The 20639-nt window shown below is 41.3% G+C and overlaps 2 protein-coding genes across 2 annotated transcripts in view; one reads left to right on the top strand and one right to left on the bottom strand.

Annotated features, from left to right (window-relative positions):
• The first annotated feature begins 137 nt into the window (after positions 1–137).
• wasb (WASP actin nucleation promoting factor b) lies at positions 138–9308 on the top strand. Its single transcript, XM_077572870.1, has 10 exons — positions 138–306; positions 4138–4278; positions 4688–4777; positions 4862–4958; positions 5739–5774; positions 5869–6052; positions 7021–7196; positions 7315–7850; positions 8949–9060; positions 9141–9308. The coding sequence occupies exons 1-10, from the start codon at positions 205–207 to the stop codon at positions 9197–9199; spliced, it is 1533 nt and encodes a 510-aa protein (XP_077428996.1). The 5' UTR covers positions 138–204; the 3' UTR covers positions 9200–9308.
• Positions 9309–10631: 1323 nt separating this feature from the next.
• LOC144056112 (semaphorin-3F-like) overlaps positions 10632–20639 on the bottom strand; it is a 30973-nt gene continuing 20965 nt past the window's right edge. Inside the window, exons 11-20 of the mRNA XM_077572550.1 lie at positions 19443–19557; positions 19299–19368; positions 18454–18598; positions 18153–18375; positions 17187–17275; positions 16678–16719; positions 16438–16595; positions 16303–16370; positions 14254–14381; positions 10632–14073 (exon numbers count right to left, since the gene is read on the bottom strand). Coding sequence (XP_077428676.1) covers positions 13696–14073; positions 14254–14381; positions 16303–16370; positions 16438–16595; positions 16678–16719; positions 17187–17275; positions 18153–18375; positions 18454–18598; positions 19299–19368; positions 19443–19557 — 1416 coding nt within the window. The 3' untranslated portion in view covers positions 10632–13695. The remainder of the gene's footprint in view (positions 14074–14253; positions 14382–16302; positions 16371–16437; positions 16596–16677; positions 16720–17186; positions 17276–18152; positions 18376–18453; positions 18599–19298; positions 19369–19442; positions 19558–20639) is intronic.

Genomic DNA, 20639 nt, shown 5'->3' with positions numbered 1-20639 from the left:
AAACTCTCTGTGCTGCATGTCGAGAGAGAAAACATAAAGCGGGGGTTGCTTGGAGAAGTGTGTCGGTGCATTTCCTGCTAAGCGTTCAAGTGGTAGAGAAGAGACTCAACTTCCTCCATTTCGGTCTCGCGTCGGCCTGCGCTCAGAAGAGAAGACGCCATCGCGCACAAGCCAACGTTCGTTGGTTGGAACTCCAGCAGCAACATGAGTCGGGCGTCCAAAACCAAGACGGAGAACGCGCGCAGCTCATTGCTCAGTCTCCAAGAAAGTCAAACCTTGGACGGCTTGCTGGGCAGAAGGTGTGCTGTAAGTTGACACGCCAATCGTTTTGCGCTTGTGTGCGCGTGCGTGTGCGTGTGTGTGTGTTCAAATGAGCTCAACAGCAATATCGTCATCTGCTAAAATCTCCTTCATCTGACTTGACAAGCAAACTAATATGAATTCATTATTTTGCCAGTCGCTCACTTGTAACATACAAATTGGAATTCTAACCTTCTTCAAATCCTACTTTGAAACCCTAACCCAACTTCAAAACCTTGAAATGTTTTATACCCTAACTCTGGCGTGAGAACCCTATTTTGAAAGTCGAATTCTGGCTCTAAACCTCACTTCGAAGTATTTAATCCTGGTTGAAAAGCTTGACACAGACTTAAAGCATACTTTGAAACCCCAACGTTCCACTCTGACTTTAAACCCTACTTTGAAGCCTTAGTCCTGATTTAAGAACCCAATTTTGAAACCCTAACTTCAACTTTAAAACCTACCCTTGGTTGAAACCGTAAATTGAAACCCTAAACTGACACTGCACTCATATTACCATGGCTTGAAAACTAAAATTTTGGAAACCCCAAGGCTTTATTGAAACCCTAACCTTTACTTAAAATCCCACTTGAAACCTAAACCCATGGTTCAAAACCTTGACACGGGCATCAAACCCTACTTTCAATTCTTAACCCTGACTTGAAACCTTAACTTGAAGCCTGTCTGGAAACCCAACTTGAAAACCTAACCCTATACGCCAGCGCTTCAAACATTAGCCTTGGCTTGAAACCCCGGCACTTTTTTTTTTAAATCTTTAAATAAAAGCCCAACCATTGCTTGAAAGCCCTAATTTCGAACCCTAACCCAGGATCCAAACAACATTTTGAAACCATATCTTTAAATACAAAATCTAACCCTGAGTCAAAATCTTAATTTGAAACCCTTAAGTGAAGCTACAACCCCTGTGGTAAAACCCTAACTCAAAACCCTAACCCTTGTTTGAAACCCTAAATTTGAAGGCCAACTCCTGTGTTGAAAACCCTAATTTGAAACCCTAATTCCGGTTTAGAAACTGAGCGAGCACTGCCTTGAAACTGTCATTTGAAACCCTAACACCTAAACTGAAAACCTAATCATTGTCCCAAACCCTAACCTTGTCTTGAACTTTTATAACTTTTACATCATAATACTGGTTTGAAACTCTACTTACTGATTTGAAAATCCTAAATTGAAACCCCAACTGTGGTTTGAAAACTTAATGCCGTATTGAAACTGTCAATAAAACAAACACCCTGAAGACACCCTAACCCTTGTCTGAAACCCTCATCACTTCTTTCCAAGCCATCTATATAAGTCACATGGTGTCCCTCAAACAAGCTGCTTGCATGAAGTCATAGAAAAGGAGGAAATGGTGTCTCGAGCATTTCTTCCTCTACTGTCAGAATACAACGCTGTCTCTCGTGCTGTTGTCTGATTTTGTTTGCTAAGCTCAACGCTGCTGATTACGACAACTGAAAATGCATGCAAAGAAAATAAGAATTCAAAAGTGGAAATGTGTGTGTATGTGTGTGTGTGTGTGTGTGTGTGTGTGTGCGTGCGTGTGTGTGTGCGCGCGCGTGTGTGCGTGGGTGGTCTTGTTTTTGTGACACAGTGGGGCCAACATTTCGGGATTTCACAATGTTGTGGGGCCAACATTTCGGGATTTCACAATGTTGTGGGGCCCACCCGTCTATTTTGCTGTGCCCCACAAGTTAATACCTATTTTTGAGGGTCAAGACTTGGGTTTAGAGTTTAGGTTTGAATTGGGTTATTGTTGAAGTTAGAGTAAGCAATAATTTTTGATGGTTGGGGTTAGGGGGAGGGGCTAGGAAATGCAATATGTCAATGAGATGGCCCCACAAAGATAGTAAAACAAATGTGTGTGTGTGTGTGTGTGTGTGTGTGTGTGTGTGTGTGTGTGTGTGTGTGTGTGTGTGCGTGTTTGTGTGTGTGTGTGTGTGTGTGCAGTCTTGTTTTTGTTACATAGCAGGCCCAACATTTCGGGATTTCACAGACTTGTGGGGTCCACACGTCCATGTAGGGCCACTTTGCTGGGCCCCACAAGTTTAGACCTCTTTTTGAGGGTCAAGACTTGGTTTTAGAGTTTAGGTTTTAATTGGGTTATTGTTGAGGTTAGGGTAAGGAATAGGGGTAGGCAATCATTTTTGATGGTTGGGGTTAGGGGGAGGGGCTAGGAAATGCATTATGTCAATGAGATGGCCCCACAAAGACAGTAAAACAAATGTGTGTGTGTGTGTGTGTGTGTGTGTGTGTGTGTGTGTAGTCTTGTTTTTTACATAGTGGGGCCAACATTTCGGGATTTCACAGAGTTGTGGGGCCCACCCGTCCATGCTGGGCCCCACAAGTTTAGACCTCTTTTTGAGGGTCAAGACTTGGTTTTAGGGTTTAGGTTTGAATTGGGTTATGGTTGAGGTTAGGGTAAGGAATAGGGGTAGGCAATCATTTTTGATGGTTGGGGTTAGGGGGAGGGGCTAGGAATTGCATTATGTCAATGATATGGCCCCACAAAGAGAGTAAAACAAATGTGTGTGTGTGTGTGCGTGTTTGTGTGTGCGTGTGTGTGTGTGTGTGTGTGTGTGTCTGTATGTGTGTGTGTGTGTGCGTGTGCGTGTTTGTGTGTGTGTGTGTGTGTGTGTGTGCAGTCTTGTTTTTGTTGCATAGCAGGCCCAACATTTCGGGATTTCACAGACTTGTGGGGTCCACACGTCCATGTAGGGCCACTTTGCTGGGCCCCACAAGTTTAGACCTCTTTTTGAGGGTCAAGACTTGGTTTTAGAGTTTAGGTTTGAATTGGGTTATGGTTGAGGTTAGGGTAAGGAATAGGGGTAGGCAATCATTTTTGATGGTTGGGGTTAGGGTGGAGGGGCTAGGAAATGCATTATGTCAATGAGATGGCCCCACAAAGATAGTAAAACAAATGTGTGTGAGTGTGTGTGTGTGTGTGTGGTCTTGTTTTATTACATAGTGGGGCCAACATTTTGGGATTTCACACAGTTGTGAGTCCCACCCGTCCATGTGGGGCCACTTTGCTGGGCCCCACAAGTTTAGACCTCTTTTTGAGGGTCAAGGCTTGCTTTTAGAGTTTAGGTTTTAATTGGGTTATTGTTGAGGTTAGGGTAAGGAATAGGGGTAGGCAATCATTTTTGATGGTTGGGGTTAGGGGGAGGGGCTAGGAAATGCATTATGTCAATGAGATGGCCCCACAAAGACAGTAAAACAAATGTGTGTGTGTGTGTGTGTAGTCTTGTTTTTTTTACATAGTGGGGCCAACATTTCGGGATTTCACAGAGTTGTGGGGCCCACCCGTCCATGCTGGGCCCCACAAGTTTAGACCTCTTTTTGAGGGTCAAGACTTGGTTTTAGAGTTTAGGTTTTAATTGGGTTATGGTTGAGGTTAGGGTAAGGAATAGGGGTAGGCAATCATTTTTGATGGTTGGGGTTAGGGGGAGGGGCTAGGAAATGCATTATGTCAATGAGATGGCCCCACAAAGATAGTAAAACAAATGTGTGTGTGTGGTCTTGTTTTGTTACATAGTGGGGCCAACATTTTGGGATTTCACACAGTTGTGAGTCCCACCCGTCCATGTGGGGCCACTTTGCTGGGCCCCACAAGTTTAGACCTCTTTTTGAGGGTCAAGACTTGGTTTTAGAGTTTAGGTTTGAATTGGGTTATGGTTGAGGTTAGGGTAAGGAATAGGGGTAGGCAATCATTTTTGATGGTTGGGGTTAGGGGGAGGGGCTAGGAAATGCATTATGTCAATGAGATGGCCCCACAAAGACAGTAAAACAAATGTGTGTGTGTGTGTGTATGTACAGTCGATGGCCACGGCAGTGGCGCAGTTGCTCATGGCGCTGCCTCAGCAGCCGTCCACGTGGAGCCTGCAGCACACAGGAGTGGTCTGCTTCATTAAGGACAACCCCCGGCGCTCGTACTTCTTTCGCATGTACGATCTGAAGGTAACGGCGGCACGTCAGCAACGTCGCAGGCTTCCTCACGCCACATGACCAGGAAGGAAATTCGAGTAGAGTTTTCATATTGTAGGGCTTACGTTGACAAAACCCACAACGTAGCCACCAAAAGTGTATTTTGTTATCTATATCTAAACAGGTGAGCCGTGATTGGTCGTTACCCGAGCTCTGAGCACCTGTGATGTCATTTTCAGTTGACAGCAAGCTGCAAAATGTTTTAAAGGGATTAATTATACATGAAAAATAATGAAGTGATCAAATTAATGATAGACAAAATATTATCTTCTTACTGCTGAAAACGGCTAAATGAGTCAAGTATCCCTTTAAGTATTGATGGCTGGACTTTCTTGAAACTCAAAGTCACTTTAGCACTTCTGACTTGCTTCTCCCCTGACAGGCCGGAAGGCAGCTGTGGGAGCAAGAACTCTACAACCAAATAGTTTACTCGGCATCGCCGCAGATGCACTTTCACACCTTCGCGGCTGATGTAAGCTTGCCTCGGTTTGACATTTCGCCAGCCACCGCGGCCATGTCATGTCGAGCTTGTTTATCTTTTGCGTTCTTCCTGCAGGACTGTCAAGTTGGACTGAATTTTACTCAGCAGCAGGAAGCAGAAGCCTTCAGAAATGCTGTAGTGGGGAAAATCAACCAAAGGAACAACCGGCAAGGTACTACAGTAAAAAAAAAAAAAAAGAAAAGCCATTCTAGTGTGTGTGTGTGTTTTTTTGGTATCTTCTTTAGAAGAGCTGCATCCAAAATTCTGAGATAAATAAAGATAAAAATGCTGTCATGCAAGTGGCCCACACTGACAAATGATGGAAGCAAAATAATCCAAATAAAAAATTGTTCAATGATTGCATGATGCTGTCTGACAGTGTCAATCAAAATGGAGCGTTATAATTTTGTAAAGGCACAATTTGGGGTTCAGGCTTACTCTGGCTTGCTGTCAACACAAACTTCCCTTGCCTGCACCATCAGAATTGAACTAAGAATGACTCCTAAATTCCAACCGAATTCTTGAACTTGAATTTTGAATCGAGGTGGCAAACAGGAAGTGGAATTGCAATTGAAATTTGAATTGCAGGAAGTAGATTTGAAATTAAAACAAATTCATGGTGCCAAATTAAAGTCTATTTAAAAAACGAAGCTTTACAACATGAATTTCATACAAATATTGTTTTAAGGACTTTACGTAGACTAACACAATAATTATAGTAAAGAGCATTTTTTTAATTTAAAGTTTTTTTTTTAATGTAAAGCCTACTCAGATCAAACAGATAATTAATATTGAAAAACTTTGAAATTGTTTGATAGAATGGTTGAACAGAACGATAAAAAGTGAAAAAAAGTGAACAAAGGCAGATTATTATTTTATTTCTGTATTTATTAATTTACAAAGTGAGATGCGACTTGATTTGAATTATTTCCATGTTCCCATTTCAATGCAGAAAGAGGGTCCCTTCCTCCTGTCCCGCAAGAAAAAAGTATGTAACTCTTTGACCTCTCGACAATTATGACACCGATGATGATGTGCAGCAATAAATGAACGGCAACCTTTTCTGTGCTGTCCTGCAAAAGCATCCTCGTTTAGTCGCGGCTCCTTCCACAAAGGCTCGGCGGACATCCCCAACCCTGACATCTCGACACGTTACCGCTTGATGCCCTCGGCTTCCTCATTGCAGATTGGCAAAGGCAAGAAGGACAAGAAAAACAAGAAAAAGGGCCTCTCCAAAGCGGACATCGGCGCCCCCAGTGGATTTAAGTAAGGCCACTTTTTGCCAAAATATTTTTTACAGGTCAATATGCACGTGTTGTAACTTCATTTGTTTAATCGGGTTCCATAAGTAATTGTCATGTCTTGTAACCTATACAGTCTTCTTAATCTTTTCTACAAAGTACTGTACAACCTCAAAAAATACTTAGTACCCTCATGTAGACCAACATTAAAATAATATAGGACCAAGTGTTCATGTACGATGTGACCTAAACACTCCTGGATTTACTTTTACTTTTAAAAAAAGTTACTTAAAGCTGCACTTTGTAACAATTTGCCCAAAAATATCTTTACAATAGCTTTAATTTGACCATTTATGACTGAAACATTTTTTAATTAGTAGATTAACACTTTAACTGTTCATAATGGGAACTCCTGTATGCCTCTGGCCAATAGTTTTCAGACTGGATTTGGGTTCGAATTTCCCGCCCCGTTTGCGGATGTGATGATTGTGTACATGACGTGCAATGCAGTTAAATTTTTCAGCCACAGGTGGCAATAGCAATTAAAATTTAAATTTTCTGCGTTCAGTAGCTTTAAGCACTCTTAAGTCGACTGAAACACCTTCTAAAAGTTTATCAAATTGCCCACAAAATCTGAGCTCAACTGTTCTTGGAATAATAATAATAATAATAATAGAAAAAAAGAGATTTATGAATCTGGAGAAAAAATATGTAAGATTTTTTTTCCTTTGATGTATTTCTTGACTCGTACGATTTATAGGCCAGAGTAACTTATAGAATGAAAAATATGGTAAATACAAATTGCCCATGAATTATTTTTTTTTTAAAACAAACAATTCTTAATGATTAAATACAATAGTTAAATACAACTAACCTGCACTCAAGTAATGTAGAAGTAGAAGATGATGATTTCTTCACAAACCACTAGAGGGAGCCTGTGTACTAATAGTCATACGACAGCCAGACTTTTGAGATTCACTGCCTTCCTTACAGGCATGTTAGCCATGTCGGGTTTGACCCCAACAATCTGGACCCCGACCTGTGGAACGTCCTCTCCCAAGCAGGCATCGGAGAGGACGAGATGAGGGATGAGAAGATGTCCCAGATGGTCTACAACATCATCGAGCGCTCGGGCGGCATGGAGGCCGTCAAAAGGGAGGCCAAACGAGGTAGGGAGGTTCGACGTCACCATTGTTCACTTTGATTGTTTTTTTACTGTAGAAAGTGTTATGCTTGCGGTTCATGAATGTAATAAACCCTCTAACCGCCCCCTGGTGTGTGTTGCAGCCACCGGGCCTCCAGCACCTCCCCCTGGCAGGCAGGGGCCCCTTCCTCCAGTTCCCGGCTCGGCCCCGACACCGCCGCCTCCACGGGGGCGTACGGGACCTCTGCCTCCCATCCCGGGACAGACACAACGAACGGCGCGGGGGGCCCTCCCACCGCCGCCGTCCAACCGGGGCTGTCCACCGCCGGTGCCGCCGGCGCCGCCGGGACACGTCCCTCCTCCGACGTCTTCCAGGCCATCTCACGCGGGCGTCTCTCACAGCGCGCCACCCCCGATGCCGCCCGTGCAACATCCGCGCGCTGCGGTGTTCCAACCTGCGGCCGCCCCGTCCCCGCCCACCAGGGGAGCTTGTAGAGATCCGGCTCCGCCTCCTCCGCCACCACCGCCTCTCCAGTTGTTTTCGGACCCTCACGCATCACCTCTGCCTCCTCCTCTTCCGTTTGGCAGCCCGCCACCAGCCGCCGCTTCGTGTGAGGCAAGATCGGACGGCAGAGGCGCTCTGCTGGATCAGATACGACTGGGAAAGAAGCTACGAAATGTAAAGTAACACTTTCACATTTTGCAAAATACACGAGTTAGACCCTAATTTAAAACCATAATACTAGTTTAAAACCCTGATTTGAAGTCATAAACTTAATTTAAAACCACAGTGCAAAACCCCAAACCTAGAGTTTGAAACCCTACTTTGAAATTGTAACACTGATTTGAATCCTTAATTTGAAACTCTAACCCTAGTTTGAAACCCTACTTTGAAGACTCAACCCCAGTTTGAAACTACGTTGAAAACCTAAGCCTAGTTTGAAACCCTAACCCTAATTTGAAACCCTATTTTGAAACCTAAATCCTAGTTTGAATCACCTATTTGAAACGTTAACCTTACTTTGAAACCCTAAATTTTAAACCCTAGCCCAAGTTTGAAACCCTACATTTAAACCATAGTACTAAATTGAAACCCTGATTTGAAGCCCTACCCCTAGTTTGAAACCCTAGCTCTAGTTTGAAACCCTACTTTGAAACCATAGTACTATTTGAAACCCTAATTTGAACACCTGGCCCTTATTTGAAACCCTAATTTGAAACTTTAGCCCTTGTTTGAAGCCTTAATTTGAAACCCTAGCCCTAGTTTGAAACCCTAACCCTAGCCCTAGTTTCAAACATTACTTTGAAAACCAAAGCACTGATTTGAAACCCTAATTTGAAACCCTTACCCTAGTTTGTAACCCAAATTTGAAACCATAGCATTAATTTGAAACCCTAATATGAAACCTTAGCCCTAGTTTGAAAGTCTACTATGAAACCATAGCACTCATTTAAAACCTTAATTTCAACACCTGGCCCATATTTGAAACCCTGATTTGAAACCCTAGCCTTAGTTTGAAACCCTAATTTGAACACCTGGCCCTTATTTGAAACCCTGATTGAAACCCTATTTCTTCTTTAAAAGCCTACTTTGAAACCATAGCACTAATTTTAAATTTGAACACCTTTCCCTTATTTGAAACCCTCATTTCAAACCCTAGCCCTAGTTTGACACCTACTTTGAAATCCATCTTGAACCCCCCTCAGTCATTCCATTGGACTGCCTAATGTTTTCATGCCCTTGCGTTACATGGTACGTACTGGTTGTGTGCCACAGGTGAGCGATTGTCCGGATCCGAGCACGTGCCCGCCATCCGAGTCCGGCGAGGGCATCGTCGGCGCGCTCATGATGGTCATGCAGAAGCGCAGCAAAGTCATCCACTCGTCAGGTAAGCGGCACGTGTCACCCGTCCCGTCCCGAACCAAACCCAAAGCCGACCGACGGACGCTCGTTCTCGTTTTCTTGCAGATGAAAGCGAAGACGAAGGCGGAGACGACGAAGACGACGATGACGAATGGGACGACTGATGTCAAGTCCAGCCATGCGTCTCGTTTCCAGGCACTTGATCTTAGAATTACATTATTATTTTTTTGTAATGTCAAGAATTTTTCCACAATAAACTCCTTCGTCAATTTGCACTGTTTCCACCTCCATTCATCACCAAAACGTCTCAGAGGCTTCACAAAGATCTGCATCTTCTCATTCTGTCATTCACAAACAGGTGGTACAGACACACCACTGGTGGTACGCCGGCTCCCTCTAGGGGTAAGCGAAGGGAATAGTTTAGTAGATTTAAGAGTATTTAGGTAACTTAGAATATTTGACTACATCTAGGAATAGTTCAACCTACGACGGCGTATTAGGGCCAAATTTGCGAGTTTATAAAGTGGCAAATTTGCCAATTTATATAGTGGCAGATTTGCTATAAAAAAAAAATCAAAAACTTGAGAAATACACGTAGTACTACTCGACTGTTTGTGCCAATACTTTTCAGTCGGGTTTTCAAATAAGGAGATAGTAATTGCTTTAGCATAGATTAACCATATCATGTTAAGCATTGGCTGCGATTGGCTGCCAACCAGTTCAGGGAGTACCCCGCCTGCTGCCCGAAGCCAGCTGGGATAGGCTCCAGCGCCGCCCCCCCCCCCCGTGACCCTTGTGAGGACTAAGCGGTAAAGAAAATGGATGGATGGATGGATGTTAAGCATTGGCTCTTTGAAGCGTTGTGCACGGCCACAAAAACGCCTCACTTTGCGAAGGTCCACACCCGGACGATCAAGCATTTAAGTTAATTTGTTAAAATATATATTTACTTGTACATTTATGTTTCCAGAATTATTATTTACACATTCATACATTTTGGTATTGGTATTTTTTTTTGAACAAGTATCTAAATTGATGTGTCGAATCTGCTGCTCTCCGTCATTCACTTGCATTTACCTATAGTATGCTAGCATCTGATTGGATAGTGTTAGTCAGCTGATAGGGGATCAGGAAGTGTTGTCGCTCTGGCTGCGGTGAATGACGAGTAAAGTTATAATTTAAGAACGAATTCGTCTCCATCCTGTCTTTTAATTTTACAAACAGTGTCCCATTAAACACCAACGAATCCTCACATGATTAGACTATAGATACGCTACGTGTATTTATCGTAAACATTTTCTCGCAAATCTGCCACTATATAAAGTGGCAAATTTGCGAGGTTTTTTTCTCAGAATATTGCCCCCGCCCTCTAAAAGTATATATATTTATAGGTGGCCCTAAAACGCTGTCGTAAAAACCGGCATTATTTTGCACTTAAATTTATTGTATTTGGGACACTTCCTGTTCAATTCGAAGCACTTCCTGGCAAATGTTTTGTTCAAGATTATATAATAGAATAATAAATGACAAGTAAACAATATTAACATATAATCCACTTGTCATATAATCCATTGAAAATTTTAACAAAACACAGAGTTGACATCATTCCACTTTTTATAACAAGACACTGTACATAAAAAAAAAACAATAAAAAGATTTAACTTACTGCTAACATCTGTGCAAACATCCCAAAATTCCCACCACCACCACTGACAAAGTGCACGACTGGAAGACCACCGTGAAGCGGGTCTTCACCACTCACATACTGGGGGGGGGGGGGGGGGGGGGGGTCACAACAGGTCAGAGGGGCAACATCCACATGGTTTAGCTTAACACGATATTCATATTTGACACCTTACGGACATCGTTACATGGCAAGGCCCCAAAAGAGCCACAAATGACAAACACAAGCATGCAAACATTGATGAAATGTTTTTTCGTTTCCTCAGACAACAACAGTAATCAACTGGCCGTATATATTATATTCACAATCAATATATTACATTTGTTCTCAATATACTCACAAGTAGCACACGAGGTTTTGCCGCTTGACACCTTCTTGTGGCACTCTGGTTACATGGCAGTCCGATATGTTGAAAAACATCCCGTTTTCTCGGCCCCACAACCTTTCAGTGTCATGCAGTCGGAATATGAAACGATGGTGCACGTCGTTGACAAAATTTGGGTACTTCAGCTATCAGGTGAAATTTCAGGATGAACCTAAATATAAGGGACTTAAGTTACCCTTCTGGAAGTTGTCAATTATTGCCTGTCGTCTTGGTCTAATTTCCTAATTTAAAAAAATTAAAAAAAATTGTGTGACATCAACTTTAAAAAAAAAAAAAAGCCTACAAATAAAGTAAAACTTGATTATTTCTCAACATGCGTCATTGATAATTTCATTTTGTTTGCTACTTGAGTTTAGCCATGTAAGTACACTATGCTAACATAATACTGTTTAAAAAACAAAACAAGAACGTGTTTAAAAAAGAAGGAATAATGTTTTGTTTTGCCATAACGTAAAAGTCATCCTGTTAAAATTTGTGAGATTTATCAAAAAAGGGACAGTGTGCAGGATTTAGTCATGTAATATAATCAGCAATTACTAGACCTATGATTATATAAAAAAAATGTACGTTGATGCGATAAAACTTTTTTTTAAATGATTAGTTCACCACTAGATGGTGCTAGATCCTGCACACATTCCATTTAAAACGTGAAATTTACCACATCACAATGTGAAATACATATACATCCCATTTAACTCATTCACTCCCAGCCATTTTCACTGAAGCAACCCCCTTCGCTCTCGGCTGTTTTACTGGATTTTGCAAGGCCCACAGAATATTGTGTTCTATTGCTATAAAAACCTACCAAAATAAAGATTAGAGTGTCTTCTTTTCATTAGGAATTTTTTTAAAAATCTGTTTCCATTTTGCAGCAATTAGCATTAGAATATAGCTAAGTTTCATCATTATTCACAAATTTGTTTAAAACACTGGGGGAGAAGAGCCTTTTTTGCAACATGGCCCTGGTTGATCTCTTCTACTCTGCTGCCACCTGCTGACCGTTTTTGTAATAACTACCATTGCTTTAAGCGTTCTCTTCAGTTCAGAGGCTGCAGCAAATATATGCTCTAGCATTAAAAAAAACGTATAAATATGTCTTTGGGTCACTTAAAACATTTAAAATAGAACGTAATTATATGTTTTTGGAAGCGAATGAGTTAAATATGCAACTTAACACATTAAAACATGAAATTCATCACACTAAAATTTTGACGTTCATCCCATCTAAACATGAAAATTGTCAGGTTAAAAGATGAAATTTATCGCGTTAAAACATTAAATTTATCACAATACAATGTGGAATTTATCACGTTTAAAAATAACTTTTTTTCTGCTGGTGTAGCTAAATGCGAAATTAGTTCAACAAATAATATTACATGTAATGGGCTAGGGTTTCAAATTAGGGTTCCAAACTAGGGCTAGGGTTTCAAATTAGGGTTTCAAACTAGGGCTAGGGTTTCAAATTAGGGTTTTAAACTAGGGCTAGGGTTTCAAATTAGGGTTTTAAACTAGGGCTAGGGTTTCAAATTAGGGTTTTAAACTAGGGCTAGGGTTTGAAATTGGGGTTTTAAACTAGGACTAGGGTTTCAAATTAGGGTTTCAAACTAGGGCTAGGGTTTCAAACTAGGGCTAGGGTTTCATATTAGGGTTTAAAACTAGGGCTAGGGTTTCAAAATAGGGTTTCAAACTAGGGCTAGGGTTTAAAACTAGGGCTAGGATTTCAAACTAGGGCTAGGGTTTCAAATTAGGGTTTTAAACTAGGGCTAGGGTTAGGGTTTCATATTAGGGTTTCAAACTAGGGCTAGGGTTTCAAATTAGGGTTGCAGCAAATATATGCTCTAGCATAAAAAACATAAATATGTCTTTGGGTCACTTAAAACATTTAAAATATAACGTAATTATATGTTTTTGGAAGCGAATGAGTTAAATATGCAACTTAACACATTAAAACATGAAATTCATCACACTAAAATTTGACGTTTATCCCATCTAAACATGAAAATTGTCAGGTTAAAAGATGAAATTTATCACGTATTTATCACAATACAATGTGGAATTTATCGTGTTTAAAAATAACTTTTTTTCTGCTGGTGTAGCTAAATGCGAAATTAGTTCAACAAATAATATTACATGTAATGAATGTGCAAAAAGTGAATGGCTATATATTGAGGAATGAGTGTAGCGCATTTTAGGTTCATCCTGAAATGAACAGCCCAATACGCAAACTTTTTTGCAAGTGGTGAAAAACTGTTTTACCACGTAAGGTATATATATATATATATATATATATATATATATATATATATATTTTTTTTTTTTTCAAATGATATCCTGAACTTGAAATTTGGACAAAGAAGAACAGTGTGCCAAAGCTACACCGGAAGCATTGGAATGCGCTCATTGGTGGGTGAGTTGTGCTATCCACAAAATGTACCCGCTCGGCAGAAGACAAAAACCACCAAAATGGAACTGGAACGGCTCGACAAGCGTCGACGGTCAAACCAATGGAGGAGATGCACAAACATGCATGAACAACACCGATAAAAGTCCAAGCGGGCCAATTAAGTCAGCGAGGCTGGCCTGGCGCTGTCCTAACCCAGACCTTGCTCCTGTCCCTCCGCGTGCCGCCGGCTGGTGCGCTTGCGCTGTTGCTGCTTGGGCCCGGACTGCTCCCAGTAGGACTGACAGTACTGGTTGATGAGTCTGATCTCAGGCGGGAAAGGTGTGGAGGAGAGGGACGAGCGAGGGTACGGCGGAGCGTTGCGAGTCTCGGGTTCGTCCTCGTCCTCGTCCCGAGCGCTGAGAGCCAAAACGATGTCCCGGTCGAGGATGCGCAGCGCCACGCGGGCCACCGTGTGTTTGAAGTTGTTCTCGGTGGCCAGGCAGTGGTACAGACCCGCGTCCGATCCGTTCAGGGACTTGAGGAGGATGCCGTGGTTGGTCTTCAGGACGTCGCCGGCGCGGCTCAGCTGAAGATTCAAACATTTGAAAGAGACAATCTGAGACAGGCGAGTGAGTCATGGAAAAAAATGATTGAAGGAATGAAAATCAAAGCGACGAGCTTAGAAAACTTAGCCAGTCAAATGAGTTCATATCAGTAGATGATGAGGAAAAAAAAAAAGATGGCGGGTGGGATCAATTTTCCGTACCACTTTCCTTTTGCCGTCCCTCTGGAAGAGCCACTTGACGGTGGCCTGAGGAGAGCGCGGCTGACACTCCAAAAAGGTGCTGCTACCTTTCACGCCAAACTGCACCGTTTCTCGCAGACGTTTCTCCACTGGAAGGACACACAAATGCCATCACAAAACAATTCAGACTTTCTTTTCGATTGTTCTTATTCGATGAAGCTAACGTGCGTTTTGGGAATGTGGAAGGAAGACCATCCCAAACGTCCTGTGAGTGATTGTGAATGATATCTTCTAACTTTTAAAAAACAAAAAAAAAAGCTGATCTTTTGTAAGATTAAACCTTTAAAAATATACATATATTTAATAAAAAGTCAAATTCTAAATGTCTTCTTTATTTTTTCAAATTCAGAAATGATTGAACTTGAAACTTAACCTCCTATTTTTTATCTGTTTTTTCTTTTCTTTCTTTTTTTAAACCAAGACTCAACCATGCGGTTCAGCACGCACTGATTTATTTATTTTATTTAAATTTAATAAATATTTTAAAATATTTGTGAGTGAGTGTGTGTGTGTGTGGGGGGGGGCATCTTTTGAACTTTCTCAGTTCTTTTGAGCATCCTCCCCCCACGCACCAGGATCCCCTCCGCGTTTTCGCTGAAAACGTATATAATTGTTTTATTTATTTATCTCTCCCACCACATGCATTTCAATTATATGTGGATTTTTGGTATTTGTGGGCCAAATATTATAATTAGAATTCATATAAAAATGCATAATATAAAATAAATAATACAATAAATTAATATAAATATATAAAAACATGAAATAAAGAGAAACATATTGTAATACAATTTTTTTCAATTTCAAACAAAGAAAAAACTACGACAAAAGTGCACAAAAAGTTTTTTTTTTTTTTTTTTTACAAATTCTATTAAAGTGTCTACAGAGCCCCTAAAGTGATGGTGCTGGGGGATAATTTGTTGGAGGAAAAAAAACGTTTCTCATTAGAACAAGAAGGTTCTCTTGTTAGGATGACAATGTAGTTCATTTCATTTGTGCCTGGGAGAACCTACAACTACATTTGCATTTCTAAATGAAAATAAGCGAGACTTCATAATAAGGACATTGCTGCTTTACTTGCAAGTGGTCACCGTTATTTTGTGTCTGAGAGACATTTAAAACATTAGCTGCCGCTCGCTTAAGACATCCCATTTAACTCATTCACTCCCAGCCATTTTCACTGAAGCAACCCCCTTCGGTCCCGGCTGCTTTACTGGATTTTGCAAGGCCCACAAAATATTGCGTTCTATTGCTATAAAAACCTACCAAAAGAAAGATTAGAGTGTCTTCTTTTCAGCAGGAATTTTTTTTTTAAATCTGTTTCCATTTTGCAACAATTAGCATTAGAATATAGCTAAGTTTCATCATTATTCACAAATCTGTTTAAAACACTGGGGGAGAAGAGCCTTTTTTGCAACATGGCCCTGGTTGATCTCTTATACTCTGCTGCCACCTGCTGACCCTTTTTGTAATAACTACCATTGCTTTAAGGGTTCCCTTCAGTTCAGAGGCTGCATCAAATATAGTCTCTAGCATAAAAAAACAACAACATAAAAACGTATAACTATGTCTTTGGGTCACTTAAAACATTTAAAATAGAACGTAATTATATGTTTTTGGAAGCGAATGAGTTAAATATGCAACTTTTCACATTAAAACATGAAATTCAGCACACTAAAATTTGACGTTCATCCCATCTAAACATGAAAATTGTCAGGTTAAAAGATGAACTTTATCACGTTAAAACATTCATTTGTGCCTGGGAGACCCTACAACTACATTTCTAAATGAAAATAAGCGAGACTTCATAATAAGGACATTGCTGCTTTACTTGCAAGTGGTCACCGTTATTTTGTGTCTGAGAGACATTTAAAACATTACCTGCCGCTCGCTTAAGACGAGAAACTTTCTCATTCGGATGAGAAACCGTCCCATTAGGACAAGAAAGTTTCTCGTCCTCCTTTCATGTCACATTTGAGCCAATTAACACTAACGATGAGGGAAGCCAACCTTTGGCGTTGAAGCCTCGGCACTGCCTGAGCGGGTCGCCGTGCTTGACGTCCTGCCTTCTGCTCCTCCTGCAACGTACCACAAAACGGCCGTTAAGTGTTGCCGTGGCAATTTGCTCAGCCACGCGCTCGTTACCTTTTGGTGGAAGGAGTGAAGGCCGAGCAGCTCTCCCCGTCCCAGGCGCAGTAAGGGTCCCGGGCCAGGCAGCAGTCGGAGCAGGCCCGGCCGTAGACGCCGCATCGGTGCAGCGACACCTGCGTCAAGCCGGCGTCCGACGACACGTACAGCTGTTGCTGCAAGACGCGACACAAAACATTTCCCAGCTGAGTCGCGGCATGCGTACGCAGATGCGAAGCGAACGGGACGCTTGCTTACTCGTTTGGAAGAGATCTTCATCGTTTTGACAGCAGCTCTGCTCTGTGAAGGACGCGAGTGTTAAGGCTCGTTAACAAAAAGGTTCAAGTGGAAGTCAACCGTAAACATGTCTTGACAATAATATGTTATATGTGACCTCGCTAGTCTAAACATGACATTGTGATTAATATTACATTTGTGGAATATGAGATCTGCAGCACAATTTTATCGATTTTAGGGGGCGGCCATTTTGCCACTTGCTGTCGACTGAAGATGACATCACAGTTGCTCAGGGCTCAGACAACGACCAATCACAGCTCACCTGTTTTCCGAAGCTGCGCCGTGATTGGTTGTTACTTGACACGTGAGCAACATTGATGTCATCTTCAAGTGGCAAAATGGCCGCCCCCTGAGATGGATAAAAACGGCTGGATTTTGCTTCATAACTCATATTCCGCTAACGCAAATTTAACCAGAATGCCATATTTAGATTTTCTTTGAGTTGACTTCCCCTTAAAGAGGAGACATACCCGGAAAACTTCCACTTCTTCGAGTGTCAGCTCCTCCATGCTGGTGGGGTCTTTGGGCAAAACGATGACTTTCTGAATGGTGCCGCGGTCTGACGGGACAAACGCAAAACGAAGAATTACAACCTTTCTATTTGAAACAACCACATAGCTTAGCTTTTAAATCTGCTATCTTAAAGATAATGCTAAATACACCCTCAGTTCCTTCAAGCAAGGGATTGAACACAAACTGGATTATGTGTGGTTTTTGATCCACAAGTAGATATGAAATTGTTATTATACTAAGTATGTTGTCAAACCAGCCAGCTGTGTCTCACTAACTTAAAACCCTGAAATGTATTTTTCGCATGTGTGATATCATGTGTATTTTGATTTGCTGTAATCTGTGACATCAATCACCACATTGTGCAACAGCGATTCAAATTTAGAATGAGTGAGTAATCAGCCACTCGTGAAACTAGTTAGCGAACCCGGCACTCTTGCTTGGCAGGCCTAAAAGGACTGATTGGGAGGCAAATCTTCATAATCGGATTTGTGGAAGTCTTTTCCCCACAGGTATGTAGAAAATGCTTGCTCGGTTAGATTTGAGTGTAATTTAACAAAACACACTAGCTAACCTGTTAGCTAACACAACAAATCTATTTTTAATCAAGTTGCTTGTTAAAATGTAAACGACAGCCCACGTTCTCTCTTGAAAGCGATTCTCCTCACATTACATCTTGTCGACTGACACTTCACACATTCAAACTACAGCAGGACAAAAGATTGCTCTAATCATTAGTCAAACCATTGACAATGTTTTCTTAATAGCTTTGGTCAAATAGCATTTAACGGTTTGTTAAGTAGTGGAGAATGGTTGGGAAATATGTGTGACGTCATGGTGGAAAAAGTCTTTAAATGTCTCATGGCTAGTAGAAAATGGAATTCTCAACATCATCCTGGAATGTACTGTGCTGTAAAAAGTCTCACCTGTGCCCAGAAAAAGCACCTCGTAGCGCCCGTCCACAGCGTCCACTTGATCCACCACCAAGGCCGTGAAGCGGTAGTCCACGCCGGTCCTCACCACCAGGGGGCGGCGGTGGATGGGATAGACCGGCTGGAACATGAGCGGGTGAGCCCGGATGAAATTGACAGCCTCATCAGAGAAGCTCTTGGAGGAGCGGATGCCAGGGGTGAAGGTTCCTCCCGGGCACTGGGCGGCAAAGAAGAGGTGCGCGTAAAGTCTTTAGCTTTTGTGCTCTTGAGAGGAGCCAAGAGGGCTGAGACGCACCGTTCCCGGTCGCGGGTACGGAATCTTGCCGTTGTACTCGGTCCATTGGTAATTGTGGCCGTGTTTGTGGGCGAAGGGGCCGTTGAAGACGTTGCGGATGTCGGCCATGGAGTAGACGCAGACTGCAGAGCCTTTGAACACGGAACTGGAACACATACAAACACATACATAGATTTACTAGGGGTGTCAGGTAATTAAAGGTTTTAATCGTAATTAATTGCATGACTTCAATAGTTAACTCACAATTAATCGCAAATTTGATATCTGTTCTAAATGTACAGGAAAATAATAACATATCGTATGATAATAAGAAGAAAAAGCTTTCATAGTCTTGTTAATATAAAAGAGGAAAATAAATGTTAAACTAATAGAAATATAGCTGCATCTTTTAGTCATTGATACAGTAATTTCATAATAATTCAAATAATGGGGTTAAAATTAAAAAGATGTACTGTACTGTAAAAAACGAGTGCGGTATTGATTTGTGTTGAGGTCATTATTCTGCCACTAGATGGCATAATTGAATTTGTAAGACGTTGGTGACAGCTCAGTGCATTTTCCTTTTCATCTTTAACATGAAGTAACTTGTGACATGCTGCACAATTTTTAAATTGTAAAATACAACTTGACCCCAGTCTCCTCAAATATATGGATTATCATAACATTTTATTACTGTTAAATTTTGACGCGAACGTGTGACTGGAATTCGCCCAGTACAGGCTTTCCAAGTCAAGTAAGGGGTGGTCATTAATATTAATATATATATATAAATAAAAAATAGCAAATGAAGTGCAACGGCCACTGTCGTAATGTAGAAATCCAAAAATGGAGGCTGCTCTGCTCACCCGGCGGTCGTGAAGAGCGCGAACACCGTCGGGTTCCTTTCGTCCTGCGTGGGCTGAATAAATACGTCACCTGCGAGGCCCAATGCGCACAAATCAATAAGGGAAAAGTTGCTGTTAAAATGCAACTAGTGGCGGCCGCCTCACGTAGTTCATCAAATCGCGTCTCCACTCCATCGTCGCCGATCACCGAGCAGATAAGACGAGCTTTGAGGAACGTGGTCCAGCGGTTCACCAGAGATTTCTGGCCCCCTTCGTCATTCTAGGCACAAAGGAAAGGAGCTCGTGGGTCATTGTGTCCAGTTACGCTTTTCAACTTACAAGATCAAATCAGATCAAGTGCCTCACATGGTGCCTTGCCCTTGACGTATGAGCGTGGTCACCGAAAACACTCATATCTCAAATCATCTTTCCCCATTGAAATGAATGGAAATGCTTCTAATCCGTTCCAGCCCCCCAAAATAACAGCAGCTAATTTTTTAGCCAAACATTTTCAGCAATTTCAACACATTATTGACTTGGAGAACCGGTCAATGTTGGTCCGTAGGAGGTTATTGGTGATATTTTGAAATGAAACTCGGCAGCCAATCGAAGGGCTTCCCAGAGTTTCAGACGAAACGGAAGGGTTGAGCAGATACGTTGAGAGTGTTTAGTCTAAATTGAAGGCCGAATGTTACCCACAAATGCCATTTTCACTACCGCAACATTGACGTTAGTTTTTTTTTTTTTTTTTAGCCCGTATGTAGAGCGTTACCCTATGTGCTAGCATTAAACTAGAGGAGTTAAGTGAGTTATGTACCGGTAGTTGTTTTAACTCATTCACTGCCATTGACGACTATAGACGTCAAAAATTCATGTGAACTATTTCTATTAGTTTAAAAAAACAAATCAATTTTATTTCATTTTTTATGAAAACCTAGGAAAAAAATGATTGTAAATTTATAACATATAAAATTTGTGATTAATCGTGAGTCAACTATTGAAATCATGCGATTAATTACGATTATTGTAATCATCTGACGCCCCTTTTTTTAAATTAGGGGGCGTCAGGCGATTACAATTTTTAATTGTAACTAATCACATGACTTCAATAGTTAACTCACAATTAATCACAAATTTTATATCTGTTCTAAATTTACAATAAAAAAAAAGTCTAGGTTTTGAAAAAAAAGTGAAAAAAATGTTAAACTAATAGAAATAGTTCAAATGAATTTTTGACGTCTATAGCCGTCAATGGCAGTAAATGAATTAAATGCAGTTTGTAATTCATTAGTTTTTTTTTGTTTAGTGGCTCAGTAAACTTTAACTGGGAAAGGCAATCAACATTTTGGCCTGTTTTTTTTT

Source organism: Vanacampus margaritifer, chromosome 1, assembly GCF_051991255.1.
Source record: "Vanacampus margaritifer isolate UIUO_Vmar chromosome 1, RoL_Vmar_1.0, whole genome shotgun sequence".
NCBI lineage: Eukaryota > Metazoa > Chordata > Actinopteri > Syngnathiformes > Syngnathidae > Vanacampus > Vanacampus margaritifer.
This window is presented reverse-complemented; position numbering and strand designations above follow the sequence as displayed.